This window comes from Symphalangus syndactylus, chromosome 20 (genome assembly GCF_028878055.3).
Source record: "Symphalangus syndactylus isolate Jambi chromosome 20, NHGRI_mSymSyn1-v2.1_pri, whole genome shotgun sequence".
NCBI lineage: Eukaryota > Metazoa > Chordata > Mammalia > Primates > Hylobatidae > Symphalangus > Symphalangus syndactylus.
The window spans coordinates 42,122,083-42,146,682 of NC_072442.2; the positions used below are offsets into that span (position 1 = coordinate 42,122,083).

General features: G+C 48.2%; 1 protein-coding gene and 1 long non-coding RNA gene across 2 annotated transcripts; both read right to left on the bottom strand.

Moving 5' to 3' along the window:
• Nucleotides 1-333: 333 nt before the first annotated feature.
• LOC129469466 (uncharacterized) lies at nt 334-5,156 on the bottom strand. Its single transcript, XR_008653044.2, has 3 exons — nt 4,941-5,156; nt 2,595-3,259; nt 334-1,592 (listed from the first exon to the last, which is right to left on the bottom strand). It is a non-coding gene; the product is annotated as an uncharacterized lncRNA (long non-coding RNA).
• Nucleotides 5,157-16,375: 11,219 nt separating this feature from the next.
• KRT9 (keratin 9) lies at nt 16,376-22,629 on the bottom strand. Its single transcript, XM_055256086.2, has 8 exons — nt 21,897-22,629; nt 20,683-20,765; nt 20,404-20,560; nt 19,971-20,132; nt 19,076-19,201; nt 18,730-18,953; nt 17,801-18,318; nt 16,376-16,692 (listed from the first exon to the last, which is right to left on the bottom strand). The coding sequence occupies exons 1-8, from the start codon at nt 22,560-22,562 to the stop codon at nt 16,673-16,675; spliced, it is 1,956 nt and encodes a 651-aa protein (XP_055112061.2). The 5' UTR covers nt 22,563-22,629; the 3' UTR covers nt 16,376-16,672.
• Between the last annotated feature and the right edge of the window lie 1,971 nt (nt 22,630-24,600).

Sequence of the window (24,600 nt, forward strand, 5' to 3'; positions counted from 1 at the left end):
ACCTTTGTGGCCCTGGGCATGTGTCTTCCCCTCTCTGGGCCACAAAAGAGTGGAGGAGGCCACCTCTCTAAGGAAAGAGAGCTCCGCTCCCAGCGCTAAAACTGTGGTTTCTCTGACACTCAATTTCCTGGCGTGTAACATGGCCACAAGGGGCCGCTGCAGCCACAGCTGTGAAGGAAACAGTTCACACCTTGCTATATGGTTCATGGATAGTTCATGGGGTTTTATAGGCTCTTGTTCATTTCCACAAAGTCTTCCCTGGACTTGACAAACTTTTCCTCTGAAAATTCCAAAGTGTAACCAAGAAGGGAAGGGAAGAGAAGAGAACCAAGAGAAAGGCAAAGAGGATTTTATTTTGTTCGTGTTTGGACCTAAGAGAAAACCAGAAAGATTTCCCCTGCGGCTGAGGTGAGCCACAATATTGGAGAGAGATAGGAAAGGCCCCTCGGGGAGAAAAAAGCTTGGGGAATGCAGATCTCTCTTTAAGATTGATGACTTTCTGAATCATAAATTAGTAGAGCCAGAGAGTCCTCAGCCCTCGCCCCATTCCTTTATCAGTCACACTTGCGCAAGCACTGGCCTCTGCCTCTCCTTGCAGAAGTGACTTGTTTACGAGTTAGTACAGCTAGTTCCTGCCTGACTGAACCACTGTCATCTGAGAATTGAGGGTCAAAGTTGGATCTTCCCAGCTCAGCGGAGAAGCCTTCTCTAAACACAGGAGGGGTTCAGCTGGGTAGGTTGTTGCAAAGAGAACTCACTTCAGAGCCAAGTCAGCCAGCCCCTGTCACTTAAAAGCTATGTGACCTTGTGCAAGTCATTGAACCTGTCTAAGACTCAGGATACTGAGAGAGCAAGACCTTCCTCGAATTGCCGAGGTGAGAATTAATGAAATAGTCTGTCTAACATGCCTGGGACCTACCAGAAGCTCAGCCAGTGGAGTCATTAAATTTTGTCTTTATTATTAGCAATACAGTTCTCGTAGCACACATTGCAAAGGATCGTGTACCAAGCTCAGGGGCACAAGGTATGTGATCGCGAGGACAGCAGAGAAAACAAGGTGCGATGAACTGGCAGTAGGCATTTGTCGGGACAATGACAGGGCCCTGTCCTGATCAGGGGAAGGATCAGGGGAAAAGGAGATACTGGGGGGCTGGGAGGTGGGGATGGAGGACGGGCACTGTCCCCACGACTCCGCATGCTCAGCTTCTGCAGTCCCAAGTACAGACCCAGCTCTGTTTCTCCTTGTCCCATTCTGCCTAAGGGCTGGAGCTTCTCAGAAACTCTGACAGGACATGTGTCCATCTTCAGTGGGGACCCTCCCCCTCCTAGAAGTCCCCCGTCCAGCTGGGGAGGACAGGTCAGGGTGAAGGCAGCAGCCACCCAGCAGCCTCCATCAGAGATCATCAGCATTTCCCACCATGAATTCAGCAGCGCTTCTCGTGGTCAAATCCATAGGTGATTTCTGGGTTCTGTAGCCTCCTCTTGGAAACTTACCAAGCACTTTAAGCAAACAAAAGCTTTGGCCAGGTGCAGTGACTCATGCCTGTAGTCCCAGCACTTTGGGAGGCCAAGCCCAAAAGCTTTGAGAAGTCCTGCAAAAACAAAAAAAAAAAGGTTTGGTTTGTTTATCTGCATGTTTTCCACTGGATTTGATCACAAGAGTTTTGTCTGGGGTTATTTTATATTAATTAACACCCCAGGGAACATACACTGGAAAATCCAGGGGCCCAAAGAACTCAGGATAGAGCTCCAGTTAAGAACAGTTATGTTCCAGACCAGCCTGACCAACATGGTGAAACCCTATATCTACTAAAAATACAAAAAATTAGCCGTGTGTGGTGGCATGTGCCTGTAATCCCAGCTACTGGATCACCTGAGGTCAGGAGTTCGAGATCAGCCTGGCCAACATAGTGAAACCTCATCTCTACTAAAAATACAAAAAATTAGCCAGGTGTGGTGGTGGGTGCCTGTAATCCCAGCTACTCGGGAGGCTGAGATGGGAGGATCACTTGAACCGGGAGGTCAAGGCTGCAGTGAGCCAAGATCGCACCACTGCACTCTAGCCTGGGTGACGAAGTGAGACTCCACCTAAAGTTTAAAAAAAAAAAAAAAAAGAACTAGTATAAAGGGGATGCTCTCAGCAAGCATCCCCTGCCCCAACTTTTTGTACCTCAAACATGACTATTTGCTGTGGATTCTGAATTTGCTATTTGCTTTGTTTCCTTTGTATTTTGCAGTTTTCTATTAGGGCTAACGGAAGTTCCTTTGGGAAAACCCCAGCATGTGTTAGCTATGCCGAGGGGAATGGAGGGAAGGAACTTGCTTTGTTCTCATTTTGGCCTGAGAGGAGGGAGAACAGTAGGACCCCTGAGGCTTGGGGACTGGCGTGGCCCGAGATGGATGTGAGACCCAGGGGCAGAGAAAATGCTAAGAGTTTTTTGGACCATGGATTTTCCATGACCCAGAAAGTCAGTGGAGCCCGCCCTCCCTGGTGCCCTCATTCCTTCATTGCCACCGCATTTGTTCCACACACTGAGGACTCTGGTGAGGAAACTGAGGCCCAGAGACAAGAAATACCTGGGACAGAGACTCACTGTTCATGGGTAGCTGCTTGCTTTCCAAGAAGACATTTCCAGAGCTTTCCTGCTCGTGGGAGGTGTCTGTAATTGCTTTAGACAGCATGAGGCAAAGAGGGTGGGCATGCAGCTCAAACCCACTCAGATCCTTTGTCAGCTGAGTTATGTCATCTCTCTGAGCCTCAGTTCCCCATCTGGGAAGCTGGTGGTAGTGAGAAATAAGGAAGATGACTTCTGTACAGGCTTGCCACCGTCCCAGGACAGACGAGGCCCAGCTGCCATACAGAGGAGGTAACAGCATGAAGCGGGGTCAGGGGTGCAGAAGGAGGCGCTAGGAGGAAGGGACAAATTAGGATAGAGGCTGTTGTCCACAGAGCACACTCCTTGGGGGGAGGAGGGACCCAACACAGACACAGCTCACTCAGGTCAGGGCAGGAGCCTCTGAGGTGGGTGGGGGGGTGTGAAGGGGTCGTGGGAGCTCGTAAGCAGGGACACGCCCCCGCCCTGGAGGTTACTCAGTGGGGCTGGGAGTTTGGCAGGTGGTGCTCCTCAGTCCAGTGCTGCTTCCGTGGGTTAGGATGAAGACCCGTCTTCTTGCCTGTGTTCTCCTGCACAAGGGGCTTATCCAGAACAAAAGCTGTGGGTAGTTCCTAGCCAACACGTTCTCCTCCCCCACTGCAGGGCTAGAAAAAGGTGAAAACAAAGGGGACACGTGCTTCTCTGTGGCTCTCGGGGTACAGTTCAGTCTCCCCACTATGAGCAAGTCCTCCACAACTGACCCCCTGCTCCCACCAGCACCCCGTTATCCCTCATCAGCCCCTCCTTGCCCTCTGCACAGTAGCCCCAGGAAGTTCAAGTTCCAGCTCCTCCAGTGGGCCACTTTCAGTCACACCTCCAGGCCTTCACTGATGCAGTTCCCCCTGCCCAGAACTGCCCATCCCCAACACACACAAACACACACACACACACATGCACACACACAAACACACACGCACACCACCTCCAGCGAATATCATCACCTCCACCAAATATCAAATATCAAATCCAACATCTTCCTGGTGTGTTGACCCAGCACTTTCTCCAAGGAATGTTCTCTGACTCCCAAGACTGTGTTAGTTGTTTCTGCTGTGTGGCCCAGAGTCCCTGGGCTTCCCCCTAATGGAATGCAGCATACTGTATGGAGGTGGCTGTTACCTGTTGGTCTCCCCGACAAGACTCTATTGGGGCAGACTCCGCCTGGGTCACTGTAGTAGCCCCAGCCACTAGCTCCATGCCTGGCACAGAGCAGGCCCTCGGTGAGTACCCACTGAATGAAGGGGTCAATGACAGGCAGAGTCTCCACTTGGGGCCCCCAGTGAGCAGAGAGCTTGGGGAAGCTAACCTTCCTCCCCACACACCCCCCACCTTTGGATCTCAAGCTTGATTCTTATAGGTTTGGTGTTGATTCACTTCCCTGAGGTTTCCCTCTGTCTTGACAAATGCTCCTTCTGACAACCCCAACATAATTGAGTCATGGTGAGGGCAAGAGATGAAAGGAATCATGTTTGAGAGTTTGACCTGAGTTCAGGTGAGGATGGCATGTCTCTGAGGCTGAGGGTGCTGGTAGCAGCAAAGATAGATTGAGGGATTCCTGGGTGGGAAGAAAGCTCAGGAAGATCAAAGCCGTCAGAAGACACATGAGTGTCACACCCAGCGTGTAGGTGCAGAGCCGTCCTTAGGGACTGGGTTATTCACCCAGGACCGCTCTGCACCCACACTCTCTGGTTCTGACACTCCAACAGCTTTGATCTTCCTGGGGAGAGATCAAGGTATCTTTTGGAGAAAATTGAGGCCACAGCACAATCTTAAAAAGTGTTAAAAATTGTTAGAGGCCAGATAGGTCATGCTAAGAGCAGGAGATAGGGAGCCAGATCAACACTGGTGTGGGTGACTTGGGCAAGGAACTTTTCTTCTCTGAGCCTCAGTTTCCTCATCTGTAAATGGAAGCAACAATAGCAACCTCACACAGTTGTGAGAAATCAACAAAATGACATATGGAAACTCCCTGGCCCATGCCCATCCTAGGAAGCCTCCCCAGCCACCATTGCCAGGTCAGGAGACCCCATCTGAAAGTACAGCCTGTCCGTCTCATCACCAAAGGCACTCACTCAGCACTTGCCCATCTGCCTGTCTGCCTCAGGCACCAGACTGTGAGCCCATGGGGGCAGAGACCTCATCTGTTCTGCTCACAATTCCATCTATTCCCAACCCCTGACACAGAATAGGCACCCAATGAAGATCTGTTGAATGAATGAATGAATGAATGAATGACTTGAAGAGGGGATTAAAATAGACAGGGACTCCAGTAGAGACTCCAGGCCTTACCTTTCCTCACGATCTTTTAACTTCCTGTGGTACTATTTCTCCTGGGTTTTATTTTGTTGTTGTTGCATCATTTCTTGAACTTTCTTTCTGGTTTCACAAGAATTCCCTCAGACAATCCCAGTGGATCTCGGTCTAGTAAGAGGAATAGAGAAAGGAACTGATTTTATTCCTGTTTGGGCCTGAGATGGGGGGCGCTTCAGAGCCTGAAGCCAAGAGGCTGTAGCAGCAGCAGCAGCAGCAGCAGCCTCCACAACCAAGCAGGACACTCCAAGGGGCGGGGACTCGAGATCAAAACTCTAGAGATTTAGGTAGATATTTGCAGAGTGTTAGAATGATATGAAAAATAATAGAGACCTTCCTCTGTCATCCTCATCCCTGCACCGTTTGCTCATTCACCCATTCCTTCCGTTGACAAGAACAGACCCAGGGCCTTACGGGGGGAACTGAGATCCCAGGAAAGAATCTACCTGTGCCAGGTCACTCGTCTTATTCTCAGCTCTTCGTACAGTCATTGCTTCCCACGTAAGCCTTTTTTCTTTCCTTCTTTTTTCTTTTCTTTTTTTTTTTAAATTTAGAGACAGTCTCATTCTGTTGCCCCAGCTGGAGTACAGTGGTATGATCATTGTTCACAGCAGCCTCAAACTTCTGGGCTCAAGTGATCCTCCCACCTCAGCCTCCCAAGTAACCCAATAATTAGAACAGGTGCACGCCACCATGCCTGTCTAATTTTTTTTTCTTTTTTGTTAGATGCAGGGTCTTGCTCTGTTGCCCAGGCTGGTCTCAAATTTCTGGCTTCAAGTGATCCTCCTACCTCAGCCTCTCAAAGTGCTGGGAATACAGACATGAGCCACCATACCCAGCCCACATAAGGTATTTTTGACAAGCCTCTGCTTATGGGATTTGCTAGCCTCTGTATTGCTTTGAGGCTCAATAATTGCTCAAGGCCATAGAGAACAGGAAACAGAGCACCAGCTTTGGAGCCAGGCCAAACTGGAATTATATCTTTGCTTGATCATTTACAAGCTATGCGACCTTGGACAAGTTACTTAACCTCTCTAACTTAGAATTTCCTCATCTATAAAATGGGCTTCATAATCCCAGTGACCTTGGATCAGACTTCCTAGATTCAGTTCCTGTCTCCACTGCTTAGGAGCTGTGCGACCTTTTCAGCAAGTCATTTAATCTCTCTAAACATGTTTCCTCATGTGTAAAATGAAAACAAGGACAGCATCATGAGATCTCTGTGAGGATTAGATAAGGAGTTTATTCCGTTATCTTATATAAAGTGCTTAGCAAAGTGCCTGGAACATTATTAAGTGCGCAGTCAGTGTTAGTCCTTGCTCCTTCCTTGTGGACAATTGTTCTTATACTTAGTCGCCCGGCTCCTTTGAAAAGGAATTCTCCCTCTGGTATCTGTGCCTCCCTGCTACAGAAGCCAGAAATTAGCTTTCCAGCCTCCTTGCAGCTGGAGCACAGACACATGATCGGTCACACACATCACAGAAGCCTGTAAGCTGGGAGCTAATGTCCTAAAAAAGGAGGCATCTGGTGGAATCCATGCTGGAAGGAATAACTGCAGACCTCCAGCTTCTAGAAGCAGCAGTGCCACAAGCTTGGTGATAGCGCCAAGTGGAATGGGCTACTGAATCTGCACCTGCAGATGGTGGCAAGGGTGGGCTTGCTCTGGGCTGTGCTGCCTTCAAGCCTGTTCCCTGCGAGTTCTTCCTGGAGAGTCTATGACTTACCTAACATCCTTTAACAAACTGGCTTCAGGGTGTGGCTTCTGAGCTTTGCAGGCAAAGACCCTGATGGATATAGAATTTAGTAACAAGTGTGGTTACTGGCATGAGACTTCTAAAAGGTCTCTGTTTGGGTATCCAAAAGACAACGTAAATTTAGCATGTCTGAAACTGACTCCATCTGTCATCCCAGCCATCTTCCATCCCACAACTCCTATGATCCAGTTGCTCAAACAAAAGACTCAGATACCTCCTTGACTTCTTTCTTTTACAATATGCAGCCCTTCAAGAACTCCCGGCAGTGCTTTCTTCAGATGATGCTCAGAATCCAGCCACCTCTGACCGTCTTCACTCTGAGTGCCAGGGGCTCTTCACCTCCCTGCAAACTAGGCTCTCTGTTTCTGCTCCTAGCCTCGCAGCCTCTCATCAAGGGGCCTGTCACTCCTCTGATCAAGGCACTGTGTGTTAGCATGACCATCAGCACTAGCTGCTATGCCAGGAGTGGTCCCCACACATGCTTGACTGCCTCCCTCACCCCACCAAGTTGATACAGAAGGGCTGGGCTCCTGGCTAAACCCTACCCTTAAGCCTGGAACCTCCCCCGCTAAAGGACCCCATTTTCCCCAAAGATGTTACCTTTTTGGCCTGCCTGCCCACATACTGTGCCCATAAAAGACTTCAGCTGGCAGAGCAACACAAGCGGCTGAGCATTAAGGATACAAGCGGCTGAGTGGCGAGCAGAAAAGCAACTGAGCATCGGAGACTATGGGTAGATCTGGCTAACTTCAGATGGTGCAGCTTTGGAGAGGGGCCCTGCCGGAGACGGTGGGGCTTCAGGGAAAGATCACCATCCCATCCCCTTTCCATCCTCCCTTTCCACTGAGAGCCACCCAACACTCAGTGAAGTCTTTTACACTCATCACCTTTCAAACAGTTCATGTGACCTGAGTCTTCTTCCTGGACACCAGACAAGAACCTGGGTGCCGAGAAGGCAGGGGCTGCCACCCTGACCCTCCACTGAACTGGTTGGTATTTGGCCATCCCCTGATGGCAGAGCTGAAAGAACATGGACGCTGCTGCAGGGCCCAAACAGAGCCTGCTCCCGCCAGAGAGGAGCAACCGGCCGGTTCCAGCGTTCATTTGCCCCAGTTCCCACTCTCGCTCACACACTCACTCCCACAAGGAGTGGCCAGCAACAGGCTGAGTGAAACAAAGTGCTCCTTAGCTGGGCGTGGTGGTGCGTGTCTGTAATCCCAGCTACTCGGGAGGCTGAGGCAAGAGAATCGTTTGAACCCAGGAGATGGAGGTTGCAGTGACCCAAGATCTCGCCACTGCACTCCAGTCTGGGCAACAGAGCAAGACTCAGTCTCAAAAAAATATATACAAAGTGCTCCAGTTCCCACCCATGAAGGGCGTCAGGGGAACTATTCCATCTCAAAGTCATTGCTTATGTTTTACCTTCTCAGTGAACCCAATCTTGGCCATCCTATTTAGCATTGCTCTCCTCCCCACCCTGCCATAGCACTCCAATCCCCCTTGATATTTCCTACTTCTTTGCACACTTACCACCTTCAAGTATAGTATTATTTATTTCTTTATTACATTTGTTGCTCTCGCCCAACCCTTACCTATAATGCAAGCTCTATAAAAGCAGAAATCTTTGTCTCTTTTGTTCATTGATATATCCCAAGCACCTAGGACAGTGCCTGGCATAAAAGGAGCTTGATACATATTTATCCAATAAAGTTTGTTGAATGAATGACATGAGAATCACTTTAGTTATCTGGCCTAGATGGGCCAGTGAAAATCTGGCTATGATTAACATGAGCTTCTAGAAGCCCACAGCATGTGAATTAAATTGGAGTTGGCTAGTTTCTTCTAACTGTACTGAAGAGCTTAGAGAAGGAGTAATGCACTTGAAGTTCTAAGTTCCTGACTCTGTAGACAGTCAGAGGACCAGGGACTGTCCACAATTATTCTTTAAAAATATCTCATTTCTTGTAGTTACAATGCTGAAGTAGTTAATAAACTCAAAATTGACTTCTCCAAGTTGAAATCACAACCTTGCCAAGTCTCTTATATAAAAGTTAGAGCACTGATCAGGAAAGAGGGACACCCACAGAATTGGAACAGGAAGATATTAGAGAATTTAATTGACTCCAAACTCCAAATTATCTTCACACTCTACCCTACCACCCTTTATTGCTTTCAAAATTATAAATAAGCTGGATGCCAGCATACCTGGGGGAAGAGGCCAATTACAAAGACAAAGCTTAGAGAAAAAGGTTTATACACCAGGAGAATTTCAAGCTGCTGCTAATCTATATGAGCAGAAATGTGAAGACTGGGATTGGGAATGAATTTTTGATCCAGCTTAGTTAATGTGGAAGCATTCACCAGAGATTGGAAGTTCAGCTACTAGCTTAAATATCTGGAAGTGGATCAGAATGGCTGCTCAGTTGGATGACAGAAACTGAACTCAATAATGGCTTATTCGAAATAAAGTTGTTTCTAGAAAATCCTTTTTGTGATAAAAGGAATCTGACTGCCTAGGGAGACAGGAATGTTGGGGTAGAATTATCGTGTGGAATCCATTCACTCATTCAACTATGAGAAGACACTGTGTAGACTCTGGCTTTTAAGAAATACATGGATCAGGGGAACACAGCATCTTTGAAAAGCACAGTAACAGTTATTCTCTGGGGATGTGGATGAAAGATGCTGCAGTTGAATTAGGCCTCCTGATTTGAATGGAGATGACATCTCAGGTACAACACGGCAAAGGTGAAGAGCTGGACTAGGATAAAATCTGTAGGAGTCTGTGATGGTGGGTCTCTAGGACAAAAATACATGAGCAGACCACCAGTCAGGGTTCAGTTTTCTGGTTTTTTGTTTTTGGTTTTGTTTTGTTTTGTTTTTTGTTTTTTGTTTTTGAGATGGAGTCTCACACTGTCGCCCAGGCTGGAGTGCAGGGGTGCAATCTCGGCTCACTGCAACCTCCGCATCCCAGCTTCAAGCGATTCTCCTGCCTCAGCCTCCCGAGTAGCTGGGATTACAGGCTCCCACCACCATGCCCAGCTAATTTTTGTATTTTTAGTAGAGACAGGGTTTCACCATGTTGGCCAGCCTGGTCTCAAACTCCTGACCTCAGGTAATCTGCCCGCCTTGGCCTCCTAAATTGTGGGGATCATGGGCATGAGCCACCATGCCCTGCTAGGGTTCAGTTTTAAGTAACAGAAACCAATCTCACTTTCTTAACAGAAATAAATTTAATACGTGGCATTAGGTGCTTGCAGAATCATTAGAAGGCTGAAGAAACAGACTCTATATTGGGCTTCTGGGCATGGCTTCCATATTAACACCACAGAAGTGGACCCCAAGGGAACTCTTAGTCTGCCACAATCAGAAAACTTGGGAATCAGGAAGCCACTACCAGACATGTTGGCCCCAGGGCCATACAGTATACCTGGCAGACCTACACAAAGAAAAAGCATTTGACTTTTCCCCCTCTACTTCTCTCCCCACTCAACTCATGACTCACAGAGTGCATCTGATTGGAAAAACCTAAGCTATGGCTGTAGGGGAGTCTGGAAAAGGGTAGATTTTAGATTACCAGCCTCTTGAGTATAGGAAAGCTCATTAGAAGGATGTTGAAACAGATAGGAATGAGTCAGTCTTCCATATCTGCCACATTCACTAACCCGCCCCCGCAAAAGAAAACTTTAGGTCAGTAAGAGACCTGTCTTGAGCCCCGTGATTCCAATTCCAAAATCGGAATTGGCTCATAGACCCAGAGAACTTTGAATGAAGGGGAGGCTTTGAGGAAGGGCCCTGCAGTAACATCACAGGCATGCAGTATACGTCCACTGAGAGCCACCCTATGCTCAATAAAATCTTCCGCATTCATCACCTTTCAAACAGTTCATGTGACCTGATTCTTCCTGGACACCAGACAAGAACCTGGGTATCCGGAAGGCAGGGGCTGCCACCCTGACCTTCCCATAGGAATCTGTGGCTATTTACAAGAATAGCTGTCTCCTGAGGGAAGGAAAATATCCAGGCCTTTAGGGATGATTGGACACTGGCTCCAAACCAATTCTAATCTCTGAAAATGCAGAGCAGTACTGTGGTTCCCCAGTAAGAATGGAAGCTCATGTGAGTGTAGGTTGTATCTGTCATCTTGTCACTATTCTTTTCCAGGCAGATCTAAAAACTACATTTACCAGCCTCCCTTGCCACTAAGATGAGCTGAGCAATTTAGGTTCTACTAGTCAGACGCACCCATGTGGGCTTGGTTTAGAAGGGAGCTAGGGTGAGGAAATGAGGTTCACCTGGGACATCCAGCTTACTGGTACGGACAGCAGAAGCAGCGTGGCTCTGCAACTCCAGCTGAGTCCAGAATTAGTGCAGAATGGACTCAGAAGGCTCCATTCTGACTTGGTGGTTTCATGGTCTTGGCAGAGGCAGCAACTCCCTTGGCAGATCCACTCTGCTTTGTCATTTGGGGGATTCTGGAAAAATCACTCTAGATTCTGTTTCTCCAGCCCTCCTAATGATTCTCTGAGGTATCCAGAGCTCTCGAAAATCCCTTACTTGTTAAAATAGCCAGAGTAGTTTCTGGTAGTTGCAATTGAGAATCTAACCAATATAGAGATCAGATGACAAACGGAGTTTTAGCCCAAGTTTGCTTCTCATGAGCCCAGTGGTATCCCAGACCAATCCTATGGTTATTTCCCAGTGTCTGGAGTGGACTAGACATAGTCAGTAAATGGCTCCTGATCCATGGAGTAAGGATTACATGGTTTAGAAAAAGGGCCAACAATACTACATCTCTAAGGAAATGACAGAGATTAGTGCCACATGAAAGATTTGATGGGCCAGGAGTGGTGGCTCACGCCTGTAATCCCTGCACTTTGGAAGGGCAAGATGGGGAGAGAACACAGCAATGAAAGACCAGCCCTGGCAATATAGTGAGATTCCTGTCTCTAGTTTTGTTTTTTTTTAAAAAAAAAAAAAGCTTCCAAAATTAGCCTGGCGTGCTGGCACACACTTGTAGTACCAGCTGCTTGGGAGCCTGAGGTAGGAGGATTGCTTGAGCCTGGGAGGTCAAGGCTTCAGTGAGCTGTGATTGTACCACTGCCCTCTGGCCTGGGCAACAGAGAGAGACCCTGTCTCAAAAAAAAAAAAAAAAAAAAGATAAATTTAGGGTTAACTTGCCTAGTTTTTCTGTGCGGAACATGAACCGATGTTAGAGAATAGCCATGAATTATTTTACAATTTATCACATGGTTGTTCCAACAGTAGTCATTGATCCAGATTGTGTCCCTTTTCTAAAGCAGATCACCGTTGACTCTGGCACCTGCTGTGGGAAATTCTTTTTTCTTTATCCCAATAAACAAAGAGTACCAGAATAAATATGCTTTCACCTACAGAGAAAGCAATATGGTCATTCCCCTTATCCATGGTTTCGCTTTCCACAGCTTCAGTTACTCATCCAAAAATATTAAATGGAAAATTCCAGAAATAAACAATTTGTCAGTGTTAAAGTGTGCTGCCCTGAAGAGCATGATGAAATCTCACACTGCCCCACTCTGTCCAGCCCAAGACAGGAATCGTCCCTTTGTCCAGCTCTCCATGCTGTATGCACCACCCACCCACTAGTCGCTTAGTCTCAGTTGTCAGATCAACTGTCGCAGTATTGCCATGCTTGTGTTCCCTTATTTTACTTAATTATGACCTCAAAGTGCAAGAGCAGTGATGCTGATAATTCAGATTTGCCAAAGGGAAGCCACAAAATGCTTTTTTTTTTCTTAGACGGAGTTTTGCTCTTGTTTCCCAGGCTGGAATGCAATGGCGTGATCTCGGCTCACCTCAACCTCTGCCTCCCGGGTTCAAGCGATTCTCCTGCCTCAGCCTCCCAAGTACCTGAGATTATAGGCATTCGCCACCATGCCTGGCTAATTTTGTATTTTTGGAAGAGACAGAGTTTCTCCATACTGGTCAGGCTGGTCTCAAACTCCCGACCTCAGGTGATCCACCAGCCTTGGCCTCCCAAAGTGCTGGGATCACAGGCATGAGCCACCGTGCCCAGCCAGCAAAATGCTTTCTTTAAGAGAAAAGATGACAGTTCAAAACTTACTACAGAAAGAAAAAAAAATATGCTGAGGTTGCTAAGATCTACAGTATAGTAAGATATTTTGAAAGAGAGAGACCACATTCAAATAATTTTTATTACAGTATATTGTTATAATGATTCTATTTTATTAGTTATTGTTGTTAATCTCTTGGTCTGCCTAATTTATAAAGTAAACTGTACCTTAAGTATGAATGTGTGGGAAAAAGCATAGCGTAGATAGGTCTAGGTACTATCCACAGTTTCGGGCATCCAGTCAGGATCTTTGAATGTATTCCCTGTGAAATAAGGAGCAACTACTGGGCATCTTTTCCAGGATGTGCAGAGAATCAAACTTGGAGGGTATGAAAACAGAAAAATTCCCCAAATCACACTCAAGGATTGCTCTAGGAACACACCACTGCTGTCACTTCTGACCACCAAAATTGAAGCTCAAACTGTGGACAGTGGGCACTGCATGTCTTTGCCAGAGCCGCCGCTATTTCTTCCTCAAAAAATCACATATCTCTGCCCAATCTTGTTCCTGCCATAACAAATTCCACTCAGCACCTCCTTTACATCAAAATCAAAGTCCTTCACTCCAATGGTGTGCCATGGTTTAAAAAAAAAAAAAGTCTTGGTGGGCGCACCTGAGTGGCAGGGCTGTCAGAGGCCCATGCCCTAGATGCAGGTGAGCTTGGAAAAGCAAGTCTCTGGCCTCTCCTTCAGGGAGCTTCAGACTCAAGGTGGAGAATTTCCCAAATTTAGGTAGAGAAAAGATACATAAAATGGGCCAGGCCTTGTGGCTCACACCTGTAATCCCAGCACTTTGGGAGGCCGAGGCAAGTGGATCACCTGAGATCAAGAGTTCAAGACCAGTCTGGCCAACATGGTGAAACTCCCGTCTTTACCAAAAATACAAAAATTAGCTCGGCGTGGTGGCAGGTGCCTGTAGTCCCAGCTACTCAGGAGACTGAGGCAGGAAAATCGCTTGAACCCGGGAGGTAGAGGTTGGATTGAGCTGAGATCGTGCCACTGCACTTCAGCCTGGGCGACAGAGTGAGACTCCGTCTCAAAAAATAATAATAATAATAAAATAAATAAAAAGATATGTAAAATGGTAGATGAGGAAGACAGCAGGTAGCAGAAAAAGAACCAGAGAAGAGTAAACAGTTGCACATTAACAGTGGAGCACTAGAAAAGAGATCACAGACTCTCACTGCTCAGGTGTCTTGCTAGAGCCACCTTTGACCCAGAGACACTGATGACCTGCCTGCTCCCATCTCCACAAATTCCAGGATCTTGAATCCCCCTGGGTTTCTGTGTCACTTCATGCCCTAAGTGTACTCTTACATAACCCCTCTGCCAGTGATTTGAGACAGCCTGTGGCAATTTGTGTTTTCCAAAAATGACCACATCAGTATATCCCATTGCATATGCTGTTCTTCAACGTGACATGGACACACCTCCATCTAGAGACGGGGTCTGTATTTGCTTTCTATTTCTGCTTAACAAATTACTGCAAACTCAGCAGCTTAAAATAGCACCCATCTATTAGCTGACAGTTCCACAGGCGTAACTGGATTCTTTCTGCAGGATATCACAAGGGTGAAATCAAGATGTCAGCCAGGCTGAGTTCTCATCTGAATTCTCATCTGGGGGTAATCTCCTTCCAAACTCTTCTTTGATCTTGGAAAACTTCAGTTCTTTGCAGCTGGAGGACTGCAATCTCCTTTTTCTTGCTGGCTCTCAGCTCCTAGAGCCCATCCACGTTCCTTGTTCCATGACCCCCTTTCATCTTCAACCAGCAACGGCACATTGAAATCTTCCCAGACTTCAAATCTCTGATTTCTGTGACCAGCCAGACAAAACTCTTGCATTTTAAAGGGTTCATGTGATGAAATCAGGTCTGCCAGATAATCTCCCTCTCTTAAGGTCAACACATTTGAGAGCTTAATTACCAAAATCCCTTCACAGTAGCACCTAGGTTAGTGTTTGATCGAATAACCGGGAGAAGATATGCATACAGCAGGGCCAGAAATCTTGGGAAAGCATCTCAGAATTCTGCCTACCACAGGTCTATGCCCTTTCCCTTGAATCTAGGCAGGCCTGTGACTACAGAAGAAGTGACACTGTGTGACATCCCCGTCCAGGTGATAAAGTCAAACAGCCTCTTTCTGGCAGTTTCTCACTTGGGACATGTGTCTTGGGAGCCCTGAGCCAGCATATAAGAAGTCGGGCTACCCTGAAGCTACCGTGCTGGAGGGATCACATCGAGACTTTCCACAGAGATAGAGAGAGATGTCCAAGGAGCCCCAGCGAGGCCAGATATGTAAGTGACTAAGACTTCAAATGACTCCAGCCACCAGCCTGTAAGCCACAATGAAACCAAGAGGAGCAGAGACAAGCAGTTCCCACCAAGCCCTGTCAAAATTGCAGATTCATGAGCAAAATGAATTTTGTCATTTTAAGCCTCTATACTTTGGGGTAGCTAAATAAGCAGCTATAGTATCTGGTACATAGGCTGAGGGGGGCTATTTGTCCCAGTGATAAAAAGTATTTTTGACTATCAGAATCTTTAGAGAATATTGTTGGCTGATATCTTGTGGAATGTCCCTTACTTTGCCTTGAAGGACTTTATTTGTGCCTATATTTTTTACTTGAAATCTTGCAAGCAAAGACCACATCATTTTTGACTTGTTTTCCTCCATAGCTAACACACGACATGCCAATAGACTATGGTAGATCGTTTGCAAAAAATTGCTTCAGTTATTGCCCTCCCTATATCCATGCCCATTGCCATGTGACTTTGCAGTTCCTCCCCTCAAGAGAAGTCTATTTCCCCTGCTCTTGAGTCTGGGCTAGGTTGTGACTTGCTTGGCCAATATAATACAGCCAAAGTGACTTCTCTGAGTCTAAACCTCAAGAGGCCTTGCATGTTTCTGCTCATTACCTTGGAACACTTGCTCAAGCTAGTTGGCTGGAGGATGGGAGTCACAGACCCCATTCATCCTCATCACCGCAACCAGCATCCAATCAACTACCAGAGGAAGAGCCACCTGGCTGACTTGCAGCAAACCATAGACGCGTAAAGGGAAACAGAGCTTCCCAGTCTAAACTGCAAAACTGTAAGCTAAATGAATGGTTGTTATTTTCAGCCACTAAATGTGGGTTCCTTTGTTACAAGCAAAAGTTAACTAATAGAAAAGTGAACCCACACTCTTTATAACAGATTGATTATCCCTTTACTCTGTCACCAAGGATGGAATGCAATGATGCGATCATAGCTCACTGAAGCCTCCAACTCCTGAGCCCAAGCAATCCTCCCACCTCAGTCTCCTGAGTAGATGGGACCACAGGTGCCCACAACCATGCCTGTCTAATTTTTTTTTTTTTTTTTTTTTTTTTTTAGTTTTTTGTAAAGAGAGGTCTCACTTTGTTGCTCAAGCTAGTCTTGAACTCCTGGCCTCAAGTGATCCTCCTGTCTCAGCCTCCCAAAATGCTAGGATTACAAACATGAGCTACTGTGTCCCGCCCACCCTATCCCTTCTTAATCCCAAAGAACAAATGGGTCAAAGTTTGAGTTTGATTTGCAGTAGGAAAGCTTTATTATAGTCAAGATCATGCAGGGTCTGAGAGCACCCCAGGCCAGAGAGAGGAAAGAGGTCTGTCTCCCCAACCCCGAAGGCATCAAAGCCAAGCAGGGTTGGAAGCCAATGGAAAGACAGAGGCACATATGCCAAGTCAGTTCAGTCCCAAATGGGCACAGGAGCTTGTTGCCAGCTATTTCTGATGTCAAGATCCAATAAGCAGGCTTCATCGGGGGTCTGCCCATCCGGGGATGCTCAGCTGGGGCTGGGCAGGAGAAGTTTACAGAGGCTCTAGTATCGCGAAAGGAAGCCTGTGGAGAGATGGAAGGGAGATGAGGGGGAGAAGGGAGGACTGTAAGCAGGAGCAGAGAGGTTGGGACTTGGGGAAAGATGGGGAAACTCGAAGCAAGGACACTAGAGCTCAAAGAGCTGGAGAATCCTGAGGTGGAAGGACCCTGGGGTCTCCCAATCTACTGGTCCCCATCTAATTCCTGAATCTCTGTTGCAGCAAACCTGGCAGATGCACCCCCAAATCTGAGGATGGGGGGCTTATGAGGCAGCCCCCTCCATTCAACAGATTTGTTAGTCAATTATTTGTATATTGAGGCAAAAGATGGCCCCAGCCTCACTCCTAGATGTATATCCATGGCCCTGCAGTGCCACTGGACACACAAAACCACATCAGACACTCTGCAGGGCAGCTCCCAGGCACCTCAAGTCTTCTCTGGCTAAACATTCCCAGTCATATTACCCAGCCTTTTACTATAATTTCACATTACATTTTGATTTCATAAAATTCAATGTGTACATGGGAAAATGTTCCCTGCTCTAGAGACCAACTCACTGTGTGAGTCTTTCTTACATTTAGATTATGTTCATCCTTTTGGCAGTTGCATCATGTAATACTTGTGCAAGCCAACCACTGACTAAAATCCCTGAGTCTCTTTTCCACCTGAACTGTTGCTGATCCAGGTCCCCCATCCTCATGAAGCTTGAAAGTACTGGCTGTGAAGCCCCACAGAGCTGAACCCCTTATTTGTGATCGTATGACTTTGAGCAAATTATTTTCTCTGAACCTCATTTTCCTTAAAATGGGGATTATAATAAAACCTACCTCATAGGGTGTGTCATGACAATGCACAATTTTCAACCCATCTCCTACACTACTGAGACTCAGCCATGTGTAGATTTGGTCCTAGCCTCATCCTAGGCTCTGTCAAAAATAATAATCAATTCAGAACCAAGGGTAGGTCTCTGGCACCTCACTAGGGATTTCCCTAACATCTAGCTCTATTCAGAATCTGTATTCCCCAGAGATTCAAAAATACTCAAAAAAAAATAAAGGTGACAACTTGACTCTCCACCCCACAACCTAGAGTTGTACCTCCCTCCACCCCACAACCTAGGATTGTCCCTTACCTTTTCTCTCATCTTGGTCACCAGATTTTGAGGAAGAAGACTGGGAATGGGAAGATTTTCCGCTTCCTCCTCCATAGCCACCACCACTTCCACTCCCTTCTTCACCGCCTCCGTAACTGCCTCCACTTTCACCTCCAAAACCACTTCCTCCACCATGGCTGCCTCCACTTCCTCCCCTGGACCCACTTCCTCCACCATAGCCACCCCCACTTCCTCCTCCAGAGCCACTTCCTCCTCCATAGTTGCCCCCACTTCCTCCACTATGGCCACCTCCACTTCCTCCGCTATGGCCACCTCCACTTCCTCCACCATAGCCACCTCCACTACCTCCTCCAGAACCACTTCCTCCACCGTAGCTGCCTCCACTTCCTCCCCTGGACCCACTTCCTCCACCATAGCCACCTCCACTTCCTCCTCCACCATAGCTGCCTCCACTTCCTCCCCTAGATCCTCTTCCATAACTGCCTCCACTTCCTCCTCGACCTCCAAGGCCAATTTTTCCAGCTCCGGAGGATTCACTAAGAAAGAAAGAAAACAAGAGAGTTAAAATGAGCGGCACCCACACACATATATGAGGATGGACCTGGACAGAGTCAGGACCCAAACATGAATCTTTCTGTTTTCCTTCCTGGGAGGCAGAGGACAGAGTCTGGGCGGGCACCACAGCTGGGAGGGGAGAGCCTCCAGCTGGGACTGTGGAGCCCTCCCCTCCCTGGAGCAGGGAGGCAGCCCCTTCTCTCAGTGTCACCATCCTCCTTCCCCAAAGCCCAGATGCACTGAGGTCCCTCCGGCCCCCAGGATGAAGAAGTCCTCAACCCATAAGACCCTGGGTATAAGAATTTCCCCCAGCTGCCTCTATCCAGAGGGACAGAAGTAGTATCAGAGGCCTAGGGACACCCAGGGGTTCCACCGAATCCTGGGGCACCTACAAGTCTTCCTGGCCTCCCTCAAGGAGGTTGCGGTAGGTCTCGATTTCCTGCTCCAGCCGCATCTTAATGCTGAGCAGAAGGCTGTATTCCTGATTCTGGCACTCGATCTCTTGCCGGACCTCAGTGATCTGGGCCTCCAAGTTACTGATCTGCTCCTGGATCATCTGCAGCTGGCCACAGTAGCGGTTCTTCGTGTCTTCCAAGCTCTTCTCCAGAGCTGCTTTCTAAGGGTTAGGAGAAGGCTTTAAGAGGGATGCTACATCATAACTCCTCTTCTTCCCACTCCTGGGCTGCAAAGCCTTCCCGTGCCCCACCTTGGCAAAGGGTCTAGAGCCGAACTACCAACCTTGCTGAGCTGAGACTGCAGCTCAATCTCCAACTCCTGGACACCGTGCCGGAGCTGGGTCACCTCCTTGGCACTGGACTGCACCTCCTGACCACTACTGGATACCTCATGCTCGATCTGTGTTATCTGCAAAACCAAAGGCTCAGTGAGCATCAGGCTGGGCCAGGAGCTTCAGTGGGTGAGATTCTGCCCCATTCACCAGGATCTTCACCTCCAGGGTCAAGGCTGATCTGAAGCCAAGGACAAGTCGTTCTGAGTTCTGGGTACCCTCCAGCCATGCAGGGTTGTCCAGTCCTCTCAACATGACATTCCCTCTCAACAAGGTTGCAAGACCCTTCACACTTTGTCTCACAACCATCTTTCTAATCTAACCTTATTCCAAACTTCCCCCACCTTTCAAACATACACACACACACACACACACACACACCACAGATCATGCCTTCATGTATGTGCCAGACTCTGGCTAGGCACTGGAGACTCAAGGAGGAAGGGAACCACCAAAGAGCTCAGTGCAGTATGGGAGACAAACTGTATCCCTCTCCTATAGTCTTATATTACATAGCATTAGATTAAATTGTTCACATTCTGCTTTTGTTCACACACATCTAATAAACTGTGAGCTTCTCAAGGGCAGCAGTCTTGTTTGGCTCATATGAGACATCAATACCTCTGAGACATCAATACTTTACACATAACATGGCACTGAGAAGCTACTTTGTAATGATATTTGTATGCAGTGAATGAAGATGGTTGAATGACTTCCATTGGAAGATGGATAAATGACAGCTGCACTGAGAGATGGAGATAGGAGGATGAAGGAATGGGAGGTGGGAGGGATGGAGATAGGAATAGATGGAGGAGAGGAGATGAATGGGCAGCCCACTCTGCTCACCTGAGTCTCATATTGATTCTCGATGTCCTTTCTGTTCTTAGCAATGAGCTGCTCATACTCCTGACGCATGTCATTGAGGGTCTTGGTGAGATCTTTGCCAGGAGCAACATTTATCTCCACATTGACATCTCCACTGTTCTGCCCAGTCAGCTGACTCATCTCCTGCCAGGGAGGAAGGGGAGATGAGGTCAGGGATAAAGTCCTCTGCACCACCTTTCAGAATTCTCCCTCTGGTCCCCCCAGGGTACAAAAAGGGGACACAGTTGTGAAGCCAAAGCCCACCCACTACCATAGGTGATGCCAAGGAGAAGCTGAAAGTGTCCTCAAGAGCAAAGGAGAGGGTGTCTCCCAGGTAATGTTCCAAAGCTCCCCTGCTGTCTCTGCATTCCTGCTCCTCCCTCTCCCCAGTAAGCCATAAGCCCCAGCACCCTACCTCCTTATGATTCTTCTTGAGGGCCATCAGCTCCTCCTGCAGAGTCTCATACTGCATCTCCAGGTCAGACTTCTCCATGGTCAGATTGTCCAGCACCTGCCGCAGGCCATTGATGTCAGCATCCACTCCTTGCCGCAGGTTTTGCTCCATCTCCAACCTGCAGACCAGCCGGGGGTAGAAAACAATCAAGAGGGAATCAGGCCCTACCAGGACCTCCAGAGCACTGAGGTTCGGGGGTAAGGGCTGATGACAGGAGAGGAAAAGAGGAGCAGGACTCACTTTATCCTGAAGTCATCCAGTGTCATGCGAGTGTTGTCAATGTCCAGGAGAGTTTTGTTGTTGCCCACTGTCAGGTCCACAATCTGAAAAAAAAGGACACAGCCATGAAATCATGCCATGGACCACTGCTGGGAGGGCAAGAGGCCAGGCAAAGCCACAGGAGGTGAGGATTCCATCCAGGAAGATTCTCAAGAGGAATGAGGAACTTCCAACAGCTAAGACATGGCACAGACCCCTTCCAGCCTTCAGCGAAGATGTTTGGTGTGGCCTTCATTCATTCATTCAACAAATATTTGAAGATCTACTCCAAAGGGCATTGTAGGATTTAGAGATTACCGACATCCTGTTCCTCAAGGAGCCCACCATTGACTACAAAGTGAAAAGTGTCCTAAAAGAGTTCAAGGAAAGGAGAGGTGGCTTATGACAATGGGAGATCAAGAAAGACCAGGAAGGAGGTGGCTGGCAATTGAATTGGGCCCTGAAGGATGGCTAAGATGTAACATTAATAAATAAATGGGAGAGGTTTGGAGTAGAAGAAACAGCACATCAGAGACATGCAGGAGTTAAAACAAGAGGAATCACTGAGAATATTGAAGAGCCAGACTATGAGCTCCACCAGAACTAAGTCTAGCACATCACTATGTCTACTCAGAGCAACCCTGAGGGTAGGCACTCACTGAACTGAGTGGCTGAAAAAAATGGATAGATAGATAGATAGACATGTGGGTGGAGGGAGGGAGGGATGGATGGAAGGATGGATGGATAGATAGCTTCCATTCCCAGAGTTCTGGATCCTCTCCATCACTTGAATAACCAACATGTACAACCAGGTCCAAAATACCTTAAAAGATCAAGATACACTCCTAAAGAAGCCCAGGAGAAGTACAAAGGAAGAGAGACTATTGACTTAGACCAGACCTAAAGGAGGTTCCACATCCAGTCCCAGCTCAGCTCACATTAACCCAGGTCTCCTCTCTGCTCTGCCCAAACTCTGAAAGTTGAGGAAGTGGAAGTGAACACTCAGAGCACAGGCCAAAGTCTTATCCTGGGATCCCCAGAAACCAAACACAAGTTTGTTTCTGATGAAAGCGTACATTTCCAAAAGGTAGATTCCCTGGCTATTATCTGAGCTTAGAGTTTAGCATTTTACCTTTTTTGGAAAATAAAGAATGAAAGAGAAAGAGACCGAGACAGAGACAGTTTCCTGTACCTACCTGGTCCTTGAGATCATCAATAGTGTTATAATAAGAGGAGTAGTTCTTCTGGGTAGCAGCAGGTCCCTTCTTGTCATACCAATCCTGGATCTTATTCTCCAGGTCATTGTTGGCCTCCTCTAGAGCCTGCACCTTATCCAAGTAAGAGGCCAGCCGAGAATTGAGGTCCTGCATGGTGCTCTTCTCATTAACAGTCAGAATGCCACCATCACCGCCTCCAGCACCACCTCCAAAGCCCCCAAACCCCCCAAACCCACCCCCATAGCCACCACCAAAGCCACCTCCAGAACCACCACCAAAGCCACCTCCAGAGCCACCACCAAAGCTACCTCCAAAACCCCCAGAACTACTATAGCCTCCTCCAGAAGCACCACCAAAACCTCTGGAACCACCCCCAAAGCCGCCGCCTAAACTACTGGCACTAAAACCACCCCCAGATCCTCCACCATAGCTGTAGCCAAAACTGCCGCCACCTCCCCTCCCACAGACACGAGAGCTTCCCCCACCATAGCCACTAGAAGAGCTGAATCGGCCCCCTCCTCCACCGCCCCCTGAGGAGCTGAAGCGACTGTAGGAAGACCTTATGCTGCCCCCGCTGCCCAGGCCGCCCCCGCCACCCCCGCCGCTGCGGCTCAAGTAGGACGAGGAGAACTGTCTGCAGCTCATGACACAGCTGGTAGCTCACGGGTTGAGAAGCGGTGATAGGAGTGCTACCGGCTCCCAAGTGCAGGGTACAGAGCTGTCCCTGGGGCTGCCTACTTATACCCCCAGCTGAAGGTGGCACGCCTGGGTGTGTGCCTTTGGTCTGTGCCAGCCTCCCCCGACAGACCCGAGGGAGGTCTGGGATACGGAGGCAGCCGGGCTGCCCCAGGCTCAGCGTCCTTTGGTGACTGCCTGGGGGCGGCCCAGCCTCTCTCCATTGTGTAGGATAATTTGATGATATTAGGCTGTCAGGGCCACCATAAATCAGCTCTACTGCCACAGGGGTGACCTAGATCCTGGAGTCTGGTCTCTGGCTGGCCCCAACAGCAGGTCTGAGACCTAGCCCCTTCGGGATAGAAACTCCCAGGAGCAGAGTCACCTCCTCTATTGATGGTCATTACTGTCTGCATCCCTCATCCCTCCTTGCTCCCACCTTGTGCCCACAGTGGGCTGAGCTGGAACCAGGGTACTAAGGAGTTATCATAGAGGAGGGGGAGGCACAGCCCCTGCCCTTGTGGAGCCCCAAATGGATGAAAACCAGTCCTTGCCCTCAGGATCCTCGAGGCTCTCTGCAGAGTCGGAGGCTCTGCCCTTGGGAGACTCCAGTTTGATGAGGAGACAACTGGCATGGCCAAAAGATGGAGAGAGGCACCGAGACCGTGCCCGCCGGCGCTCAAGGACAGCGTGCAGAGTTCACACAAAGGGCTGGAAGAAGAAAGTGGACCAAATAAACAAGGTGGTGCTGACACTAGCTGACCTCTGAGCAGGAATGCAAGTGGCTCGACTGTCCTGCTCCTTTTGCAGGGCCCAGCAGGGAGTGTGGAATTGACCTTGGTTGAGTGCCTACCCCATACAGAGCTCGGGGGGGATACAGAGATGTGTGACTTATCCCTGCTCCTGGCAGAAACTTGGATGTATATTCTGGTCACCAAGGCCAGAAGAGAATGGTGAAGAACACACTGGTCTCCGGTGTGCCTACCTGAGCTCCATCCAGCTCCATGCTCATGAGCTGTGTGACTTTGATAAGTTACCTAACTACTCTGTGCCTCAGTTTCCTCCTCTGAAAAAGGTTGATATGAATAGTTTGTCCATCTCCTAGTAAAAGACTTGTGAGAAAGCTCAAAAAATATTCGTCTGCCTCTGATCATTCAGCCTGCTAACTCCCCGTCAATTCTGCCCTCACCCAGACCTTAGCCATGAGCTTCTAACTGCCCTCCCTGCCTCTCCCATGTTCCTCTGACTCTTCCTGCACAGCAGCCAGAATGATCTTTCTAATCCATGTCTGACAACATCACTTCATCAGTTTCCCTCCACCCTCAAGATAAGGTCCACATTCCTGGCACTTAGGCCCGTCCCCATCTTTCCATTCCTGCCCATCTCCCACCATCCCCTAGACCCCCTAGAAAATCATACAGTGCTCCTCAAACGCCCTTCTTCCCTCCAAGAATACTCGGCACTTGCAGTGACCTCTGATTGAAATGTCCCTCTCCATCTTTTCTACACAGAAAACTACTCATCTTCAGTGATCCCTCTGAGTGCCTCCTCCTCCGTCTTCCTGTACTGTCACCCCCTGGGTTTGTACTGTGCTGTTATAGTGTCTCACACTTATCTCCATGGCTCTATGAAGCACTTCATGAAGAATAAAAGTTCATGTACTGAAAAAATAGAAGAAACCTCTCTCTGCTGGCAGCCAGAGCTCCTCTAAGCCTGTCCCTGCTCATCTTGTACTTGCCCCAGTGCCCAGCGCCACGTCTGGTCCAAGTAGAATCCCAACACATATGAGATGGAGGAAAGTCATTCCGGAAAGATGCTCATTGCTGAAAAGGAGCTAAAGGTAAGGAAATCTCTTTGCCAGGATGGTCAGCAAGGGCCTGAAAGAGGCAATGCCTGCATGTGTAGGCGGCATAGATGACTGGTATTTCTTGAGGGGCTTTTAAGTGATGCTCAACGACTGTTAAATAATATTGAAGTGGCCGGACACGGTGACCCACGCCTGTAATCC

Coding starts and splice junctions, on each gene's coding strand:
- KRT9 (XM_055256086.2), bottom strand. CDS start 22,562: ATGAGCTGCAGACAGTTCTCCTCGTCCTACTTGAGCCGCAGCGGCGGG. Junction 20,133..20,403: donor TCAAGAAGAATCATAAGGAG/GTAGGGTGCTGG, acceptor CCTCCCTGGCAG/GAGATGAGTCAGCTGACTGG. Junction 19,202..19,970: donor AGAATCAATATGAGACTCAG/GTGAGCAGAGTG, acceptor TTGGTTTTGCAG/ATAACACAGATCGAGCATGA.